Raw genomic sequence first — 17747 nt, 5'->3', positions numbered from 1 at the left:
GCTCCAGCTACTTGGGCTAATGTGAGATGATCACTTGAGCCCGGGAGGTTGAGGCTATAGCGAGCCATGTTCGTGCCACTGCACTCCAGCCTGGGTAACAAAGTAAGGCTCTGTCTCAAAAAAAGGATAGAAATAAAATAAACTTGGGCTGGCACAGTGGCTCATGCCTGTAATCCCGGCCCTTGGGAAGGCCAAGGCAGGTGGATCACTTGAGACCAGGAGTTAAAGACCAGCCTGACCAACATGGCGAAACTCCATCTCTAAAAAAAAAAATACAAAAATTAGCTGGGCATGGTGGCTTATGCCTGTAGTCCCAGCTACTCAGAAGACTGAGGCATGAGAATTGCTTGAGCCCAGGAAGCAGAGTTTGCAGTGAATCAAGATTGTGCCTCTGCACTCCAGCCTAGGTGACAAAGTGAGACTGTCTCAGTAAAATAAATTAAGATGAACTTGGAGTACAATAAAGTTAAAGAAAGTGTTCTTGGATTTGTACAGACCACATGCATCATTTCTGTTGCATTACTAGGTTGGACAAGAGCATGTAATACACAACAGCCTACTCTACAGAATTAAATTTGCACCATTTTCAAGTTTAATATATGATCCCCCTTAGGAAAATCAGGAAGTTTAAGTCTTCTGTTAGCTGCGGTATAAGGCTTTTTGATTTATTTATGCATTGTCTGTTTCACAAAGAGGCATGTACAATAAAATAGGAGAATAGGCCTAGGAAAGGTGAATACAAACAAAACTGCCAAAGTCAACAAAATTTCAACTCACAGAGACTGTCTGATTATATATTTTAAACTTGTGTAAGTTCCTCCTTTTTTTTCTTTTTATTATGGACAACTCCAAACATATAAAAAGAAAAAAGAGACTTTAACAAATACCATGTATATCACCCAGCTTCAAGAGTTACTTTTTTTTTTTTTTTTTTTTTTTTGAGATAGGGTCTCGCTTTGTCACCCAGGCTAGAGTACAGTGGTGTGATAGCTTATTGCAATTTCCACCTCCCTGGTTCAAGTGATTCTCATTCCTCAGCCTCTTGAGTAGCTGGGATTCCAAATAGTTTTTGTATTTTTGGTAGAGACAGGATTTTGCCATGTTGGGCAGGCTGATCTTAAACTCCTGACAAGGTAATCTGCCTGCCTCAGCCTCCCAAAGTGTTGGGATTACAGGTATGGGTCACACCGCACCTGGCCTTAGAGTTACCAATATTTTCCCAATCCTGTTTCATCCATACCCTTCCTTCCCCTCCCATATTATTTTATATGTCAAATCATTTCATCATTGAATATTTCAGTTATTTATTTTCACAAATTATTTGAATCAGTACAAGCAAAATTTACACATTGTAGTGATTGGTTGATAGGTCTCAACCAATCTCACTATAGATAGGTTAATCTATAGATTTCCTCACCATCTCTTGTTTTTCTTTTTTTCTACTTACACTCACTTGTTGAAGAAATTAGGTAATTTGTCCGGTAGAATTTCTACTGTCTGGATTATGCTGATTATTTTTCCAGAGTATCATTTTTTATGTTCTGAATTTATATTTCCTTTAAATTGGTTTTTGGACCTAGAGGCTCTTTACGAGATTCTGGTTTCTTTGGAATGTAGTGTAAAATTTTTACTTTTATTTATTTTTTTTTTTTTGAGACGGAGTTTCGCTCTTGTTACCCAGGCTGGAGTGCAATGGCACGATCTTGGCTCACCGCAACCTCCACCTCCTGGGTTTAAGCAATTCTCCCGCCTCAGCCTCCTGAGTAGCTGGGATTACAGGCACGCGCCACCATGCCCAGCTAATTTTTTGTATTTTTAGTAGAGACGGGGTTTCACCATGTTGACCAGGATGGTCTCGATCTCTTGACCTCGTGATCCACCCGCCTCGGCCTCCCAGAGTGCTGGGATTACAGGCTGGAGCCACCGCACCCGGCCAGATTTTTAAATAAGCTATTTAAACCTTTCAGGATATCATGAATGAAAATTAACAGCAGTTTATTTATATTAGGGATAAGTGTATGCTGAAATGGATTGTGCTTCAAGAACTAGAGGTTAATTCCCTAGGATTTCAAAAGTTCTGTCTATGCCTACACCTTTAATAGGTAGTGAGGTGTTTTTTATTTTGGCTTTTGTTTGCTTTTTTTTAAGACGAGGTCTCGCTGCTCTGCGCCTGGCTTCTGTGGTATTCTTGATGTTATATATTTCTCTGACATACTTGTATCACCCATGCTTGGTTGCATTTGCTATAGGATGGTATGGTTTTGAAAATGTTAAAGGGGTCAGTTTTCTTACCTGGTCTCCAGTACAGATTTTGTGGTCATTTTTGCCTCAAATCCCTGTTTGTTTGTTTTATTTTGTTTTTGTCTTCCTTAATTCTGCTATAGTTTTCCTTTATATAGAATGGCAGAAAAGGTCACAGGCAACTTTTTAGATCATTATTGCTTGAGTTCTTTCCGCCAAAGAGATATATTTTAATGAAACCGTGGCTGATTGTCTGTAATCCCAGCACTTTGGGAGGCTGAGGCAGGCAGATCACTTGAGCCCAGGAGTTCAAGACCAGCCTGGGCAACGTGGCGAAAACCTGTCTGTACAAAAAATACGAAAATTAGCTGAGTGTGGTGGCATGCACCTGTAGTCCCAGCTCCTCAGGAGTCTGAGGTTGGAGGATCGCCTGAGCCCGAGGAGGTCAAGGCAGCAGTGAGCTGTGCACTGGACTCCAGCCTGGGTGACAAAACGAGACCCTGTCTCGAAAGAAAGAAACTGTTCATGTAAAGGTAGTCTGTCTCTTTGTAGGAAGCTTAAAATCCTTGTATAGCATTTGTTCATAGTGCTAGAAGTACTTTACTGTTGGAGTTTATGGAGAGAGAACCTGAGAGGTTTGTTCGGGATTGGTTGCTACTCAGTGGCAATGGTGTTTGGGCTCAGACTCAGATTTTGTGGGCAAACATCCTAAGTTCCGAGGAAAGCATCAATGAGGACAACATGTATTTGGTTTAATGGCTAAGCCCTTGTTTCAGGGATTCCGGTTCAGGAAGAGTCTAGGGATCCAGGAGATGAGGCTGAAGGAGCGGTTGGGAGATGAATATGAAGATGGCACAGAGGACATGCTCCTTAAATAATCAGGCCGGGCATGGTGGCTCACGCCTATAATCCCAGCGCTTTGGAAGGCTGAGATGGGCGGATCACCTAAGGTTGGGAGTTCAAGACCAGCCTGACCAACATAGAGAAACCCCATCTCTACTAAAAAAAAAAAAAGAGAAAAAAAAATACAAAATTAGCTGAGTGTGGTGGCACATGCCTGTAATCCCAGCTACTTGGGAGGCTGAGGCAGGAGAATGGCTTGAACCCAGGAGGCGGAGGTTGCAGTGAGCCAAGATGGCACCATTGCACTCCAGCCTGGGCAACAAGAGCAAAACTCCATCTCGAAATAATAATAATAATAATAATATGATTATTGAGTGATTGGAGAAGATGACAGCTGGGGTGGGGAACAAATGTGAGATGGAGGAAAAGTTTTCACAAAGCAGCAACTAAGTGAGTAAACAAGTGATCGTTTAGACACAAGCAGAAAGCCTGGAGGGGAAGAACAGGAACTTGACTTCGCAGAGGACATTCTTCTCCACCTGACCCACTCTGCCTGTGGAAAGGTGAACTTCCAAGAACTTTTAGTTGCTCAACCCATCTACTCTCCCCATAGGCATCAGCAGCAGTGGACTGTGTTGTAAACCCAGAAGACTTTTGGAGAACTATAAGATATAAAAATATAAGGATTTTAAAAGGCAGGCCAGCCACGGCGGCTCGTGCCTGTAATCTCAGCACTTTGGGAGGCTGAGACAGATGAATCACCTGAGGCCAGGAGTGTGAGACCAGCCTGGCCTACATGATGAAACCTGTCGCTACCAAAACTAAAAAAATTAGCCAGACGTGGTGGTGGGCACCTGTAATCCCGGCTACTCGGGAACCTGAGGTAGGAGAATTGCTTGAACCCAGGAGGTGGAGGTTGCAGTGAGCCGAGATCACACCACTGCACACCAGCCTGGGTGACAGAGCGAGACTGTCTCAAAAACAAAAAGGCAGTAGAAAAAGTGGGAGAAGGCTGTGCGCAGTGGCTCACACCCATAATCCTAGCACTCTGGGAGGCCGAGGCAGGAGGATCACCTGAGGTTGGGAGTTCGAGGTGGGTGGATCACCAGAAGTAGGGAGTTCAAGACCAACCTGACCAACATGGAAAAACCCTGTCTCTACTAAAAATACAAAATAAGCTGGGCATGATGGCTCATGCCTGTAATCCCAGCTACTCAGGAGGCTGAGTCAGTAGAATCACTTGAACCTGGGAGGCAGAGGTTGTGGTGAGCCAAGATCACGCCATTGTACTCCAGTCTAGGCAACAAGAGCGAAACTCTGTCTCAAAAAAAAGGAAAAAAACAAGTGAGAGGAAACTTTCCTACCTTTTATGTGCTTACACTCGAAGAGGAGACCATAAAGCAAAATCAAATCTGAACACAAACTCATCTTTGTCAAATGAGTGTTGCTGATATTCAGTGTTTCTAGAGTTCTGTGGAAGAAGAAATCTATGACCGTGTTTCCCAAAACAATTTCATGAGTCAGTAAAATTTCCAAAAGATTTTGGAATCTGACATGAGCATTGCCAAGGTTTTATTTTGCTTATTCATCTTTGGGAAGAGCTCTCTATATTGCCCTAAATTTTGTCAATTCACCTCAAACCTTGGCTAACAGTCACAGAACATCAGCCAGTAGACTTCCATTTGGAGACACAGAACTAGAGTGATGTTAGAGAGGACAGGAAGAAATGAAGCTAGGCTTTGAATGGGTAAGATTTCTGTGGACAAAGAAAAGTATTAAAAAATACTCAAAACTGGCTGAGTGCAGTGGCTCATGCCTGTCATCTCAACATTTTGGGAGGCCAAGGCAGGAGGATCACTTGAGGCCAGGAGTTTGAGACTAGCCTAGCCAACATATGTAGACCCCATCTTTATTTTTAAAAATGTAAAAATTGGCCAGGCATGGTGGCTCACACCTGTGATCCAGCATTTTGGGAGGGCGAGGCGGGCAGATCACTTGAGGTCAGGAGTTTGAAACCAGCCTCACCAACATGGGGAAAACCCATCTCTGCTAAAAATAAAAAAATTAGCTGGCCGGGCGCGGTGGCTCAAGCCTGTAATCCCAGCACTTTGGGAGGCCGAGGCGGGTGGATCACGAGGTCAACAGATCGAGACCATCCTGGTCAACATGGTGAAACCCCGTCTCTACTAAAAATTACAAAAAATTAGCTGGGCACGGTGGCGCGTGCCTGTAATCCCAGCTACTCAGGAGGCTGAGGCAGGAGAATTGCCTGAACCCAGGGGGCGGAGGTTGCGGTGAGCCGAGATTGCGCCATTGCACTCCAGCCTGGGTAACAAGAGTGAAACTCCGTCTCAAAAAAAAAAAAAAAAAATTAGCTGGACGTGGTGATTGTTGCCTATAAATCCAGCTACTCAGGAGGCTCACGAGAATCGCTTGAACCCAGGAGGCAGAGGTTGCAGTGAGCCAACATTGTACCACTGTACTCCAGCTTGGGCCATGGAAGGAAGCTCTGTCTTTAAAAAAAAAAAAAAAAAAGTTCATCTCTGTTGTAGTGAAGGAACCCAGAGAATTTCGCCCCAAAATATGGCACCCTGGCATGCTGATTATTTTAAATTAAGGGCCCTTGAAAGATAGCAGGTGCTGGAAGGGATTCTACTCTATTTTTCTTTGTCTGCCTTAAGACTGGACCCACCAAAGAAAATGCAGTTGCCTTCATTTCCTCCCTGAAATTTCATTATCTATCCCAGAAAAGACTGCTGGGTTTTTTTCACAAAATAGTATCTGCCTCTCATGCTCATTCAAATTCCAAAGAGAATCATTTACAAGTTAATTTCTGTTTCTTGGCACCATTCATTCTCTCAAATAATCTTTTTTTTTGCCTTTCTTTTTAAGATAGTGTCCCACTCTGTCACCCAGGCTGGAGTACAGTGGTGTAATCATAGCTCGCTGCAGCCTTGACCTCCTGGACTCAAGTTATCCTCCTGCCTCAGCCTCTCATGTAGCTAGGGCCACAGGTGCATGCTACCATACCAAGCTATGTTATTGTTTTTTAGAGACAAGGTCTCACTTTGTTGCCTGGGCTGGTCTTGAACTGAGCTCCAGCAATCTTCTTGCCTCAGCCTCCCAAGGTGCTGGGATTACAGGCATGAGCCACTGCACCTCCCTTCTCTAATAATTACTTACTACCTCTTAAAAAGACTGCCTACATTCCCCGCTTCCCCCCTCCCATATTGAAAGAGGACAGATAAGCATCTGGGTAATGATTATTGGGTAATCATTCTGTGATTCCTCTATGCTTATGGAGGAATTCCTTACATGGTTCCTGTCATAAGGCCCCCTGCTTCATGGCCTCCCGGCTCCATTCTGTTAAGACATTAACAACTACACTTTAATACTGATAACTTACTTTCTTTTTTTCTTTTTTTTGATACCGTCTTACTCTGTCACCCAGGCTGGAGTGCAGAGTGCAGTGGTGTGATCTTGGCTCGCTGCAACCTCTGTCCCCCAGGATCAAGCAAGTCTTCTGCCTCAGTCTCCCAAGTAGCTGGGATTACAGGCACGCACCACCATGCCTGGCTAATTTTTGTAGTTTTAGTGGAGATGGGGTTTTACCATGTTGGCCAGGCTGGTCTCGAACTCCTGACCTCAAGTGATCCACCTGCCTCAGCCTCCCAAAGTGCCAGGATTACAGGCATAAGCCACTGTACCTGGCCTAATATTGATAACTTTCACGAGGATTGACAGATGTTGGTCAAAGGACACAAAATTTCATTTAGGCAGGAGGAGTAAGTTCAAGAGATTGTTACAGCCTGACAGGTTCTTCTTGCTCACTGCCCAGAAAAAAGATAACCAATGAATCAAGAATAGCAGGTGTTGCAGCAAAGAAAGAGTTTAATTAGCACAGAGCCAGCCAGGTGGGAGGATGGGAAAAATTCCTCAAATCCACCTCCCTGAGAATTCAGTGTTTAAGGGTACTTTGGCAGGCTGGGGGCTGGGGAACCAAAACAACTGATGGGCTGGGAATGAAATCAAGTGCTGTCTAAACAGTCTTTGTGCAGCCAAGTCCATTTCCAGGAGGGAGTCTCAGATCAGGTGGTGTCTTGTAGTCTGCCAGAATGCTAAATCTGAAGAATATCTCAAAGACCAGTTTTTTAGTTTTCACAGTTGTGACGTTATAGGAACAGTTGGGGAAGCTATAAATCTTGCAACCCCCAAGGCGGAGTCTTGCTCTGTCACCGAGGCTGGAGTGCAGTGGCTCCATTTCAGCTCACTGCAACCTCCACCTCCTGGATTCAAGTGGTTCTGCCTCAGCCTCCCGAGTAGCTGGGATTACAGGTGCCCACCACCATGCCCAGCTAATTTTTGTAATTTTAGTAGAGATGGGGTTTGACCATGTTGGCCAGGCTGGTTAGCCAGTAACTATGCCTATTCTTTAGCGAAGTCCAAACCCCTACTGTCAGAGGCATTTGAATCAAAGCAACACCATCTTGAACAGGCTGAGACTTACTGGGCTCCATTCCCAGGAGGTTAGGTATTCTAAGTCACAGAATGAGACAGGAGGTCTGCACAAGATATGGGTCACAAAGACCTTGCAAAACAGGTTGTGGTGACCCGGCATGGTGGCTGACACCTGTAATCCCAATACTTAGGGAGGCTGAGGCGGGTGGATCACTTGAGGCCAGGAGTTTGAGACCCTCCTAGCCAACATAGTGAAACCCCATCTCTAGTAAAAATACAAAAATTAGCTGGGCTTGGTGGCTTGCACTCGTAGTCCCAGCTATTCAGGATGCTGAGGCAGGAAAATCACTTAAACCCAGGAGGCGGAGGTTGCAGTGAGCTGAGATTGCACCATTTACTCCAGCCTGGGTGACCGAATGAGACTGTCTCAAAAAAAAACAGGTCATGGTAAAGAAGCCGGCCAAAACCAAGATGGCCACGAGAGTGATCTGTGGTTGTCCTCAATGCTCATATTGCTAATTATAAGGTATTAGCATGCTAAAAGACACGCCCACCAGTACCAGGACAGTTTACAAATGCTATGGCGACATCAAGAAGTTACCCTATATGGTCTGCTAAGGGGAGGAACCCTCAGTTCCAGGAATTGCCCACTCCTTTTTCAGAAAACTCATGAATAATCCACCCCTTGTTTAGCATATAATCAAGAAGTAACAATATAAGTAGCTGAGCCGCCCATGCCTGCTCTGTCTGTGGAGTAGCCATTCTCTATTCCTTTATTTTCCTAATAAACTTGCTTTCACTTTATGTACTAACCCCGAATTCTTTCTTGGGAGAGATCCAATAATTCTAATCCTGTAACCTTTTGTTAGTCTTTACAAATATAGTTTCAAGTTTTGTTTTTGTTTTTTTTTTTTTAGAGTCTTGCTCTGTAGCCCAGGTTTTAGTGCAGTGATGCAATCAATCTTGGCTCACTGCAACCTCCATCTCCTGGGTCCTGGTTCAAGTAATTCTCCTGCCTCAGCCTCCTGAGTAGCTGGGATTACAGGCACATGCCACTATGCCCAGCTAATTTTTCTATTTTTAGTAAACACGGGGTTTCACCATGTTAGCCAGGCTGGTCTTGAACTCCTGACCTCATGATCAACCTATCTCAGGCTTCCAAAGGGCTGGGATTACAGGCATGAGCACTGCTCCCGTTCTCAGTTTCAATTTTTGAACAAGGAGGAGATTAGTTCCAGGGAAGAACTATTATGGCCTCTGCATAAGAATAAGCAAAAGCCTTTGAGATGCCAAGGTGGCTGGATCACGCGGTCAAGAGATCGAGGCCATCCTGGTCAACATGGTGAAACCCCGTCTCTACCAAAAATATAAAAAATTAGCTGGGTATGGTGGTGCGTGCCTGTAATCCCAGCTACTCAGGAGGCTGAGGCAGGAGAATTGCCTGAACCCCAGAGGCAGAGGTTGCGGTGAGCCGAGATCACGCCATTGCACTCCAGCCTGGGTAACAAGAGTGAAACTTCGTCTCAAAAAAAAAAAGAATAAGCAAAAGCACCAGCCTGGCAAACATGGTGAAACCTTGTCTCAACTAAGAATACAAAAATTAGCCAGGTGTGGTGGTGGGCACCTGTAATCTCAGTTACACAGGAGGCTGAAGCAGGAGAATTGCTTGAACCTGGGAGATGGAGGTTGCAGTGAGCTGAGATTACACCACTGCACTCCAGACTGGGTGATAAAGCAAGACTGTGTCTCAAAAAAAAAATAAAAAAAGGAATGACCAAAAGCAATTTCATCTGGTAGAAGCAAGATGGAGTCAGTTATGGCAGACTTTCCTTACTACTATAATTTCCACAAAGGCAATTTCAAGATCTATGGTGATTACGTTTAATAACAAAATATTATATACATGAAAATTACTAAGAGAATAAATTTTTAGTATTCTACCACAAACAAAAATAAGTATGTGAGGTAATATTTATGTTAATTAGCTTGATTTAGGCATTCCAAAAGGTATACGTATATCCAAACATGATGTTGTACACCAAAAAAAAAAAGGAAAAATAGTCATTTTACTGGGAAACACATTATGAATATTTTCTCCTTCAATTTAAACAAAAGTCAGCTCATGCCTGTAATCACAGTGCTTTGGGATGCCAAGGTTGTTGAAAAACATGCGATTTGAATGAAGAGACCAAACAGACTTTGTGTGAGCAACATGGCTGTTTATTCACCTGGGTGCAGGTGAGCTAAGGCCGAAAAGGGCATTAGCAAAGGGCAGTGGGATAGGAGTTGGTTTTATAGACTTGGGTAGTTTTTTGGGGGACAGGGGTGTTGCAGAGTAAGATAAGTTACAGTGGTGGGGGATAGGGGACAAGGAGTGTAGAGGACCACAAGTTCAGTTACAATGGTAGGGTTGGGTGAGAGGTATTTGTATTATCATAAGAACAGTTAAGATGGCAGGGTTGGATGAGGGGGCTTGTCCGGGGAAGCTCTGCTGGGTGATCAGGGACAATGGCGAACACAGGCAGGGGGTGGGAGACATCAGCCAAGGCAAGCAGGACTTCAGACTTTCAGGCTCCAGGGTTGCATATGGAGACCTGACAAAGGTGATAGCAGTAGGAGGCAGACAAATCCTAGGCAGACGGAGGCAGATCCCCAGTGAAAGCCAATCTTCAAGACAAAGACAGTTTAAAGCCTAGCTACAAATCCCAGGTAAGTTCACAGACTGGATTGAAAACCTTTCTTCCTGTGATTGATCCCCACCCTTCACCTATTTTACATGCACCTACCCTTCCCTAATTGGTTTATTATACTCTCCTGCCCACCTTTGAGTGGTACCTTTATTTTAGCCTTTTTTGCATACCCACAAACCAATCAGCACATACTCCCTATTCTGAGCACATAAATGCCCCAGACCCAGCCATACAGAGAGAGAGAGAGACCATCTGACTTCAGTAGGGGACCACCCTCCCATCTCTGCTGAGAGCTGTTTCATCGCTCACTAAAATTCTTCTCCACCCACCTCACCCTTTGATTGTCAGCGTAACCTCATACTTCTTGGACAGGAGATAAGAACTCAGGACCCACCAAACACAGGTACAAAGAAAGCTGTACGCCCTCCGCCAGTGGAGGGAAGCTGCCTCGTGTGACGGGAAGCAGCAGTAGCGCTGAGCCAGCCCTGGAGCCATGGGCCAGAGTGGGGCAACAGGACGGACAGAGCTGTTAACATGCTGTCATCCATCAGGCTGTGGACTAAGGGACTAAAAGAGCTAATTAGCATGCTGTAACACCCCCTCTGGGGCTTCAGGGTCATAGGCACCCCTGCCTGAGTGCCACTGTGTTCCCCTAATCTAGATGCCAGAGTCCACCATGGGAGTCACTTGTGACATGCCTGGTCCGGCCACAAGCCCCACACAGAGCCCACTCCTCTGTCAGCACTTGGAACCTGCAAGTTCCCTGCACATGCTCACTCACACACCCCCTCCTGCCACGGGCTAAGCAGGCAGTACTGGCGGCCACGGAACCTGCTCTGGAGTGTCAGCCGGTGCGGCTGGGCAGGCTGAGTAGATGGGGTGTCTCCTGCAGAAAGCCGAGGCCTGAGCAAGGCCTAGGCAGGGGCTTGCCAGCTGGAAATCTTCAGCTGGCAAAGTGACTGAGAAAAATCGTGCATGAAAGGTGGGAGGATGTCTTGAGCCCAGGAGTTTGAGACCAGCCTGGGTAACCCCGTCTCTACAAAAAATAAAAATTAGCTGGTCCTAGTAGTACCAGCCTGTAGTCCCAGCCACTTGGGAGGCTGAGGTGGGAAGATGGCATGAGCCCAGAAATTCCAGACTGCAGAAAGTAGCATGCCACTGCACTCTAGCCTGAGTGACAGAGTGAGACCCTGTCTCAAATAAAAGAAAAAGTTTGATTTCTTGGTGTTATGTGACCTCAGTGAACAGGAGCCTGACTCACTTTGTTGATTTCCTTATTGAAAGGCAATCTTCCTTTTACTTACACCCTCTGTGTTACCTGGTTGTTGGGCTGATTGCAGCAGCAATAAAAATGCAAAGAGATGTGTGGAATGGGGCTAGGGGCTCTGAATATAGTCCTCTTCGGATGTCTGTGAATGCTGAGTACTCATTCAAATGCGGAATATTCTGCTTTTTGCTAGAAGCTGAGAAGTAATAGATTTATAGACCTTTTATACTTGATCACCCTTGAGGGTGGAAATTGCTTTATTATAATGCAAATAATTCAATACATATTCTCCTAGATTTAAACTCAATCTTCTGGCTAGTGGTCCTTAAATTTTCCTTTCTAGCTCTGACTTCCCCACTAGTTCCTAAATTTGAATTTCCACTGCCTGATTAATATTTTTGATTAGATATCTCAAGCTTAATGTACCCAAAATGGAATTCTGGATATCCCCCCCACCCAACTTCTGTTTGTTTGTTTTTTTTGTGTGTGTGGTTATTTTTTTTTTTTTTTTTTGAGATGGAGTCTTGTTCTATTGCCCAGGCTGGAGTGCAGTAGTGTGATCTTGGCTCACTGCAACCTGCACTTCCTGGGTTCAAACGATTTTTCTGCCTCAATCTCCTGAGTAGCAGGGATTACAGGTGTGTACCACCCTACCCAGCTAATTTTTGTATTTTTGGTAGAGACAGGGTTTCACTATGGTGACCAGACTGGTCTAAACTTCCGACCTCAGATGTCAGGAGTTCGAGACCAGCCTAGCCAACATGATGAAACCCCATCTCTACTGAAAATACAAACATTAGCCAGGTATGGTGGCACATGCCTGTAATCCCAGCTACAAGGGGGCTGATTGGGCTAGCTCATTTCTCTCTTCTTATCAAGCCACTAATCTTTTTTTTTTTTTTTTAGACGGAGTTTCGCTCTTGTTACCCAGGCTGGAGCACAATGGCGCGATCTCAGCTCACTGCAACCTCCGCCTCCTGGGTTCAGGCAATTCTCCTGCCTCAGCCTCCTGAGTAGCTGGGATTACAGGCACGCGCCACTATGCCCAGCTAATTTTTTGTATTTTTAGTAGAGACTGGTAGAGATGGGGGTTTCACCATGTTGACCAGGATGGTCTCGATCTCTTGACCTCGTGATCCACACGCCTCAGCCTCCCAAAGTGCTGGGATTACAGGCGTGAGCCACCTCGGCCCAAGCCACTAATCTTATTCCCATGATAACCCACTAATCCATTAACTAATGAATGGATTATTCTATTTATGAGGGCAGAGCCCTCTTAAAGAAGGCCCACCTCTCAGTACTACCACATTGGAGATTAAATTTCAACATGAATTTTGAAGGGGACAAATATTCAAACCATAGCAACACGCTCTGTCTCCCAAAGTGCTCAGATGACAGGTGTGAGCCACTGTGCCGGGCCAGTTTTCTTCCACTTTTGTTCCCCTCCTCAATCCCGACTTCCTGGGTACCTGGCATCTCACTTCTGTCACCCCTCATCCCTCAGCAAGTCTTGTGCATCTTCCCTGTGAGATATTTCCAAGGTGCAGTAGGCCTGGTTCAGCCACAAGCCCCACACAAAGCCTGCTCCCTTGCTGGTGCTTGGAATGCCTGGTGCCCCATTCCCCGCTCCATCTCCACTGCAGCCACTAGACCAGGTCTCCAGCATCCCTCACCCTCCCAACTGCGGCAGCCCCCAGCTGATCTACCTGCTTTCCCTCTGGCTTCTCTCCTACCCGAATATTCTTTCCACAGCAGATTATCCTAAAACATAAGTCACATCAGTTCACATGCCTCTTAAAAAGTAGCCTCAGGCCGAGTGCCTTGGCTCATGCCTGTAATTCCCACACATTAGGACGCCAAGGCAGGTGGATCATCTGAAGTCAGGAATTCGAGGCCATCCTGACCAACATGGTGAAAACCCGTCTGTACTAAAAATACAAAAATTAGCTGGGTGTGGTGGTGCCCACCTGTAATCCCAGCTACTCGGGAGGATCACTGTAATCTCAGCACTTTGGGAGGCTAAGGCAGGAGGACCACTTGAGGTCAGAAGTTTATGACCAGCACAGGCAACAGAAGGAGATCCCATCTCTATAAAAAATAAGGCTGGACGAGCTGGTTCACACCTGTAATCCCAACACTTTGGAAAGCCATGGCAGACAGACCGCTTGAGGCCAAGAGTTTGAGACCAGCATGGCCAACATGGTGAAACCTCATCTCTACTAAAAATATAAAAAAATTAGCTGGGTGTGGTGATGCACACCTGTAGTAGTCCCAGCTGCTTGAGAGGCTGAGGTGTGAGAATCACTTGAGCCCGGGAGGCAGAGGTTGCAGTCAGCCTAGATTGCACCACTGCACTCCAGCCTGGGTGAGGGAGCAAGACTCTGTCTGAAAAAGTAATAATAATCAATTAAATAGTTTTTGTGTAATTATCCATGCTATAACATGGATGAATCTAGAAAACATGACACTGAGTGAAAGAAGCTGGTTTAAAAAGGCTGTGTGTTGTATGACTCCACTTGGGTGAAATGTTCAGAAGAGGCAAATTAGTAGAGAAGGAAAGCAGGTTAGGGGCTAACGGGCTGGTGCTGCGGGGGGCAGAAGGTGGGTAAGCGAGGAATGGGGAGTGGCTGCTGAAAGGGTGTGGGGTTTCCTTTTGGGGTGATAAAAAATGTTCCAGAACTGGATACTGATAATTGCACAACACTGAGTGTACTAAGTATCACTGAATTGTGTACATTAAAAGGGCAACTTTTGTTTTGTGAATTTTACCGTATTTTTTTTTTCTAAAAAAGGTTTAATGACTTCTTCTTGTGGTCTTAAAATAGAAGCCAGGGCCGAGCATGGTAGCTTTTGCCTATAATTTGCACTTTGGAAGGCCGAGGTGGGTGGATTGCTTGAGGTCAGGAGTTCAAGACCAGCCTGGGAAACATGGCAAAACCCTGTCTCTAGAAAAGATTAGCCAGGTATGGTGGCATGCGCCTGTAGTCTCAGCTACTGGGGAGGCTGAGGTGAGAGGATCACTTGTGCCCAGAGGTGGAGGATGTAGTGAGCCATGATTGCACTGAGGAAAGAGATCCAAGCATCTAAGATCACCTCCCTCTTGACTTCCATGCTGCATTTCAATAAAATTAAAAGCTGGCCGACCGGCGCCTCCTTAATTGCCTTCCTATAGATGGCAGGCATGGTATGGGGGAATCTTTCCGGAAGGCATTGTTTTTACCTAAACAAGATCAAACCCCCACCCCACACCTATTCCATGGACCAAGACCCTTTCACATGTAATTTCTAAGACTGTAAACCCAAGACCCTTTCACATGTAATACCTAGAGTTGTAAGCCTATATAAAGACAGAGCTTCTCTTTGTTAGGCGAGCTTGGCTGTTAGACAACTATGTCACCCTGCTCCAGGCCGAATAAATCACCCCTTCCTTCCTAGTTCAGTGTCCCAGAGGTCTGTTTCTCGTGGCCGTTCCTGCTTCAGCACCACTGCACTCAAACCTGGGCAATAGAGCCAGACCTTGTCTCAAAAAAACAAATAAATAAATACAATCCAAATTCCTTACTAAGGCCCACAGAGCACTGCATGATCTCGCCACCCGCCTCCTCTCCTTGTTCTCTGAGGCTTGCTCTACCTGCTCTAAGCTGTTGGGCTCAGAAAGTGATGCACCGAAGTATGGCACTTGGGCATGCTGAGTATTTTGAACTAATAGAGATTGGAGGCAACCTCAGAATCAAGGTCTTTCACCCCTCTTTCTTCCCTAAAACACAAGAAAGGGATCTCTCTGAATTTCCCTTGTCTGCCTAAAGACATGAAACTGCCTTTGCAAAAATTATGACAGCGAGAGAAATCTGACATAGCTGCCTTCATCTTGCTTCTAAACTCACAAGCTAACTGTCTCTGTTCATTCATGGGCATAGGCCAAGCTAACTATGGAAGTTTAGTTTACAATTTAACTTGAAAAGATGATTAACAGTTCCCTCCCAAAACGAATCCCCTCTTTGCTCAGGGACTGAAACCACCTGTATAAATCTAACAAGTTGGCCACAAGGTTGGAATTACAGTTGAGGAGTCATGTTGCCAGAGGCGATAAGATTCGTAACCCGAGGTGGCTCAGGCTTGTAATCCTAGCACTTTGGGAGGCCGAGGTGGGTGGGTCACCTGAGGTCAGGAATTCAAGACCAGTCTGGCCATCATGGTGAAACCCTATCTTTAAAAAAAATGAAAATAAGCCGGGTGCGGTGGCTCACGCCTATAATCCCAGCACTTTGGGAGGCCGAGGCGGGTGGATCACGAGGTCAAGAGATCGAGACCATCCTGGTCAACAAGGTGAAACCCCGTCTTTACTCAAAATACAAAAATTAGCTGGGCACGGTGGTGTGCGCCTGTAGTCCCAGCTACTCAGGAGGCTGAGGCAGGAGAATTGCCCGAACCCAGAAGGCAGAGGTTGCGGTGAGCCGAGATCACGCCATTGCACTCCAGCCAAGATCGCGCCATTGCACTCCAGCAAAACTCCGTCTCAAAAAAAAATAAAAATAAAAATAAAAAAATAATTTAAAAATTAAAAAAAAAGATTTGTAACCCAACCTCTCAATTGCTGCTGGAGATAACATCATTGTGATAAAACCTAAGAGTGCTATTTGAGGTATTTTTCAGACCTTGTATTCTGTTGGACCAGTTGGCACCACCTGGACCAGTAACCTATACCAAGAAACTGACTCAACCAGTCCTGCCACTCCACCCTGGAACTGCCTCAGTGCAAGAAGATACCTTCCACTCACTGTGATTTCATCCTAGACCCAAGCAGTCAGCATTACCTGTTCCCTAGCCCCCTGTGCACCAAACAATTCTTGAAAAATCCCAGCCTCTGAATCCTCAGGGACTGAGAATTATCTCTTGTCCTTCCACTCAGCTGCCTTGCAATAATTAAATTCTTTCTTTGCTGTGACACTCCTGCTGATCTCATTGTATTGGCTTTTCTAGGCAGCAGGCAAGAAGAACCCACTGGGCAATTACAGACAGACTTTCTAGAAGGAATAGAATTGTCATGAGTCCCCTCCCCCAGGAGCCTCATCAACAAGAGATTAACTGTATCACAGGAGAGACTGAAGGTTGACCTCACACCTAGAGTTCATCACAGACTGTGTCATCTGTTCTTCTGAGGGCTGCTGCAAGAGAACTTCTATCATGAGATCTTTTATCTGCATAACAAGACAACCTCTGCTCACCATGCATTTCCTCTCCTCACCCTCCCATAACTTGTCACCACAGCTCCCCCAGAAGCCACAGGCCCCTCTATTGCTTTCAGTAGCTCTGGTCTTATATTTTGGGACTCACATGCACAAGATTGTTATTAAAATGATTTTTCTCCTATTAACATATCCACTGTCAGTTTATTTCATAGACTCAATTTATTTTTATTTTTAGTTTTTGAGATGGAGTCTCGCTCTGTCACCCAGGCTGGAGCGAGGTTGTGCAATCTTGGCTCACTGCAAGCTCCACCCCACTGGGTTCAAGCAATTCTTGTGCCTCAGCCTCCCAAGTAGCTGGGATTATAGGCACATGTGACTACAACCAGCTAAATTTTGTATTTTTAGTAGAGATGGGGGGTTTTGCCACTTTGGGAGGCCAAGATGGGTAGATCACTTGAGGTCAGGAGTTTGAGACCAGCCTGGCCAACATAGCGAAACCCTATCTCTACTAAAAATACAAAAATTAGCAGGGTGCAGTGGTGCACACCTGTAATCTCAGCACTTTGGGACGCCGAGGCAGGTGGATTACTTGAGGTGAGGAGTTTGAGACCAGCCTGGCTAACAATGCAAAACCCTGTCTCTACTAAAAATACAAAAATTAACTGGTGTGGTGGCATGTGCCTGTAATCCCAGCTACTCAGAAGGTTGAGACAGGAAAATCACCTGAACCCAGGAAGCAAACATTTCAGTGAGCTGAGATCTGCCACGGCACTTCGGCCTGGGCAACAGAGGCAGAGACTCTATCACAAAATAAAATAAATAAATGCATGTGTGTGTGTGTGCGTGTGTGTGTGTGTGTGTGTGTAGAATAAATGAGTGAAGCTTTAAAGATAAAGAATACACGACACTTCCTTTGTACCTTTTTTTTTTTGAGATGGTGTCTCACTCTGTCATCCAGGCTAGAGTGTAGTGATATGACCTCAGCTCACTGACACCTCCATCTCCAGGATTCAAGCAATTCTTCTGCCTCAGCCACCTTAGTAGCTGGGATTATAGGCA

At 45.4% G+C, this 17747-nt stretch overlaps 1 protein-coding gene across 1 annotated transcript in view; it reads left to right on the top strand.

Annotated features, from left to right (window-relative positions):
* The window catches only part of NOL11 (nucleolar protein 11), a 45649-nt gene extending 28776 nt beyond the window's left edge, over positions 1-16873 (top strand). Inside the window, exon 18 of the mRNA XM_017972776.4 lies at positions 16480-16873. Within this exon, the coding sequence (XP_017828265.1) occupies positions 16480-16527 (48 nt within the window). The 3' untranslated portion in view covers positions 16528-16873. The remainder of the gene's footprint in view (positions 1-16479) is intronic.
* Positions 16874-17747: the final 874 nt, after the last annotated feature.

This window comes from Callithrix jacchus, chromosome 5 (assembly GCF_049354715.1).
Source record: "Callithrix jacchus isolate 240 chromosome 5, calJac240_pri, whole genome shotgun sequence".
Classification (NCBI taxonomy): domain Eukaryota; kingdom Metazoa; phylum Chordata; class Mammalia; order Primates; family Cebidae; genus Callithrix; species Callithrix jacchus.
Note: the sequence above shows the minus strand (reverse complement) of the source record. Positions and strands in the feature narration are given on the sequence as shown.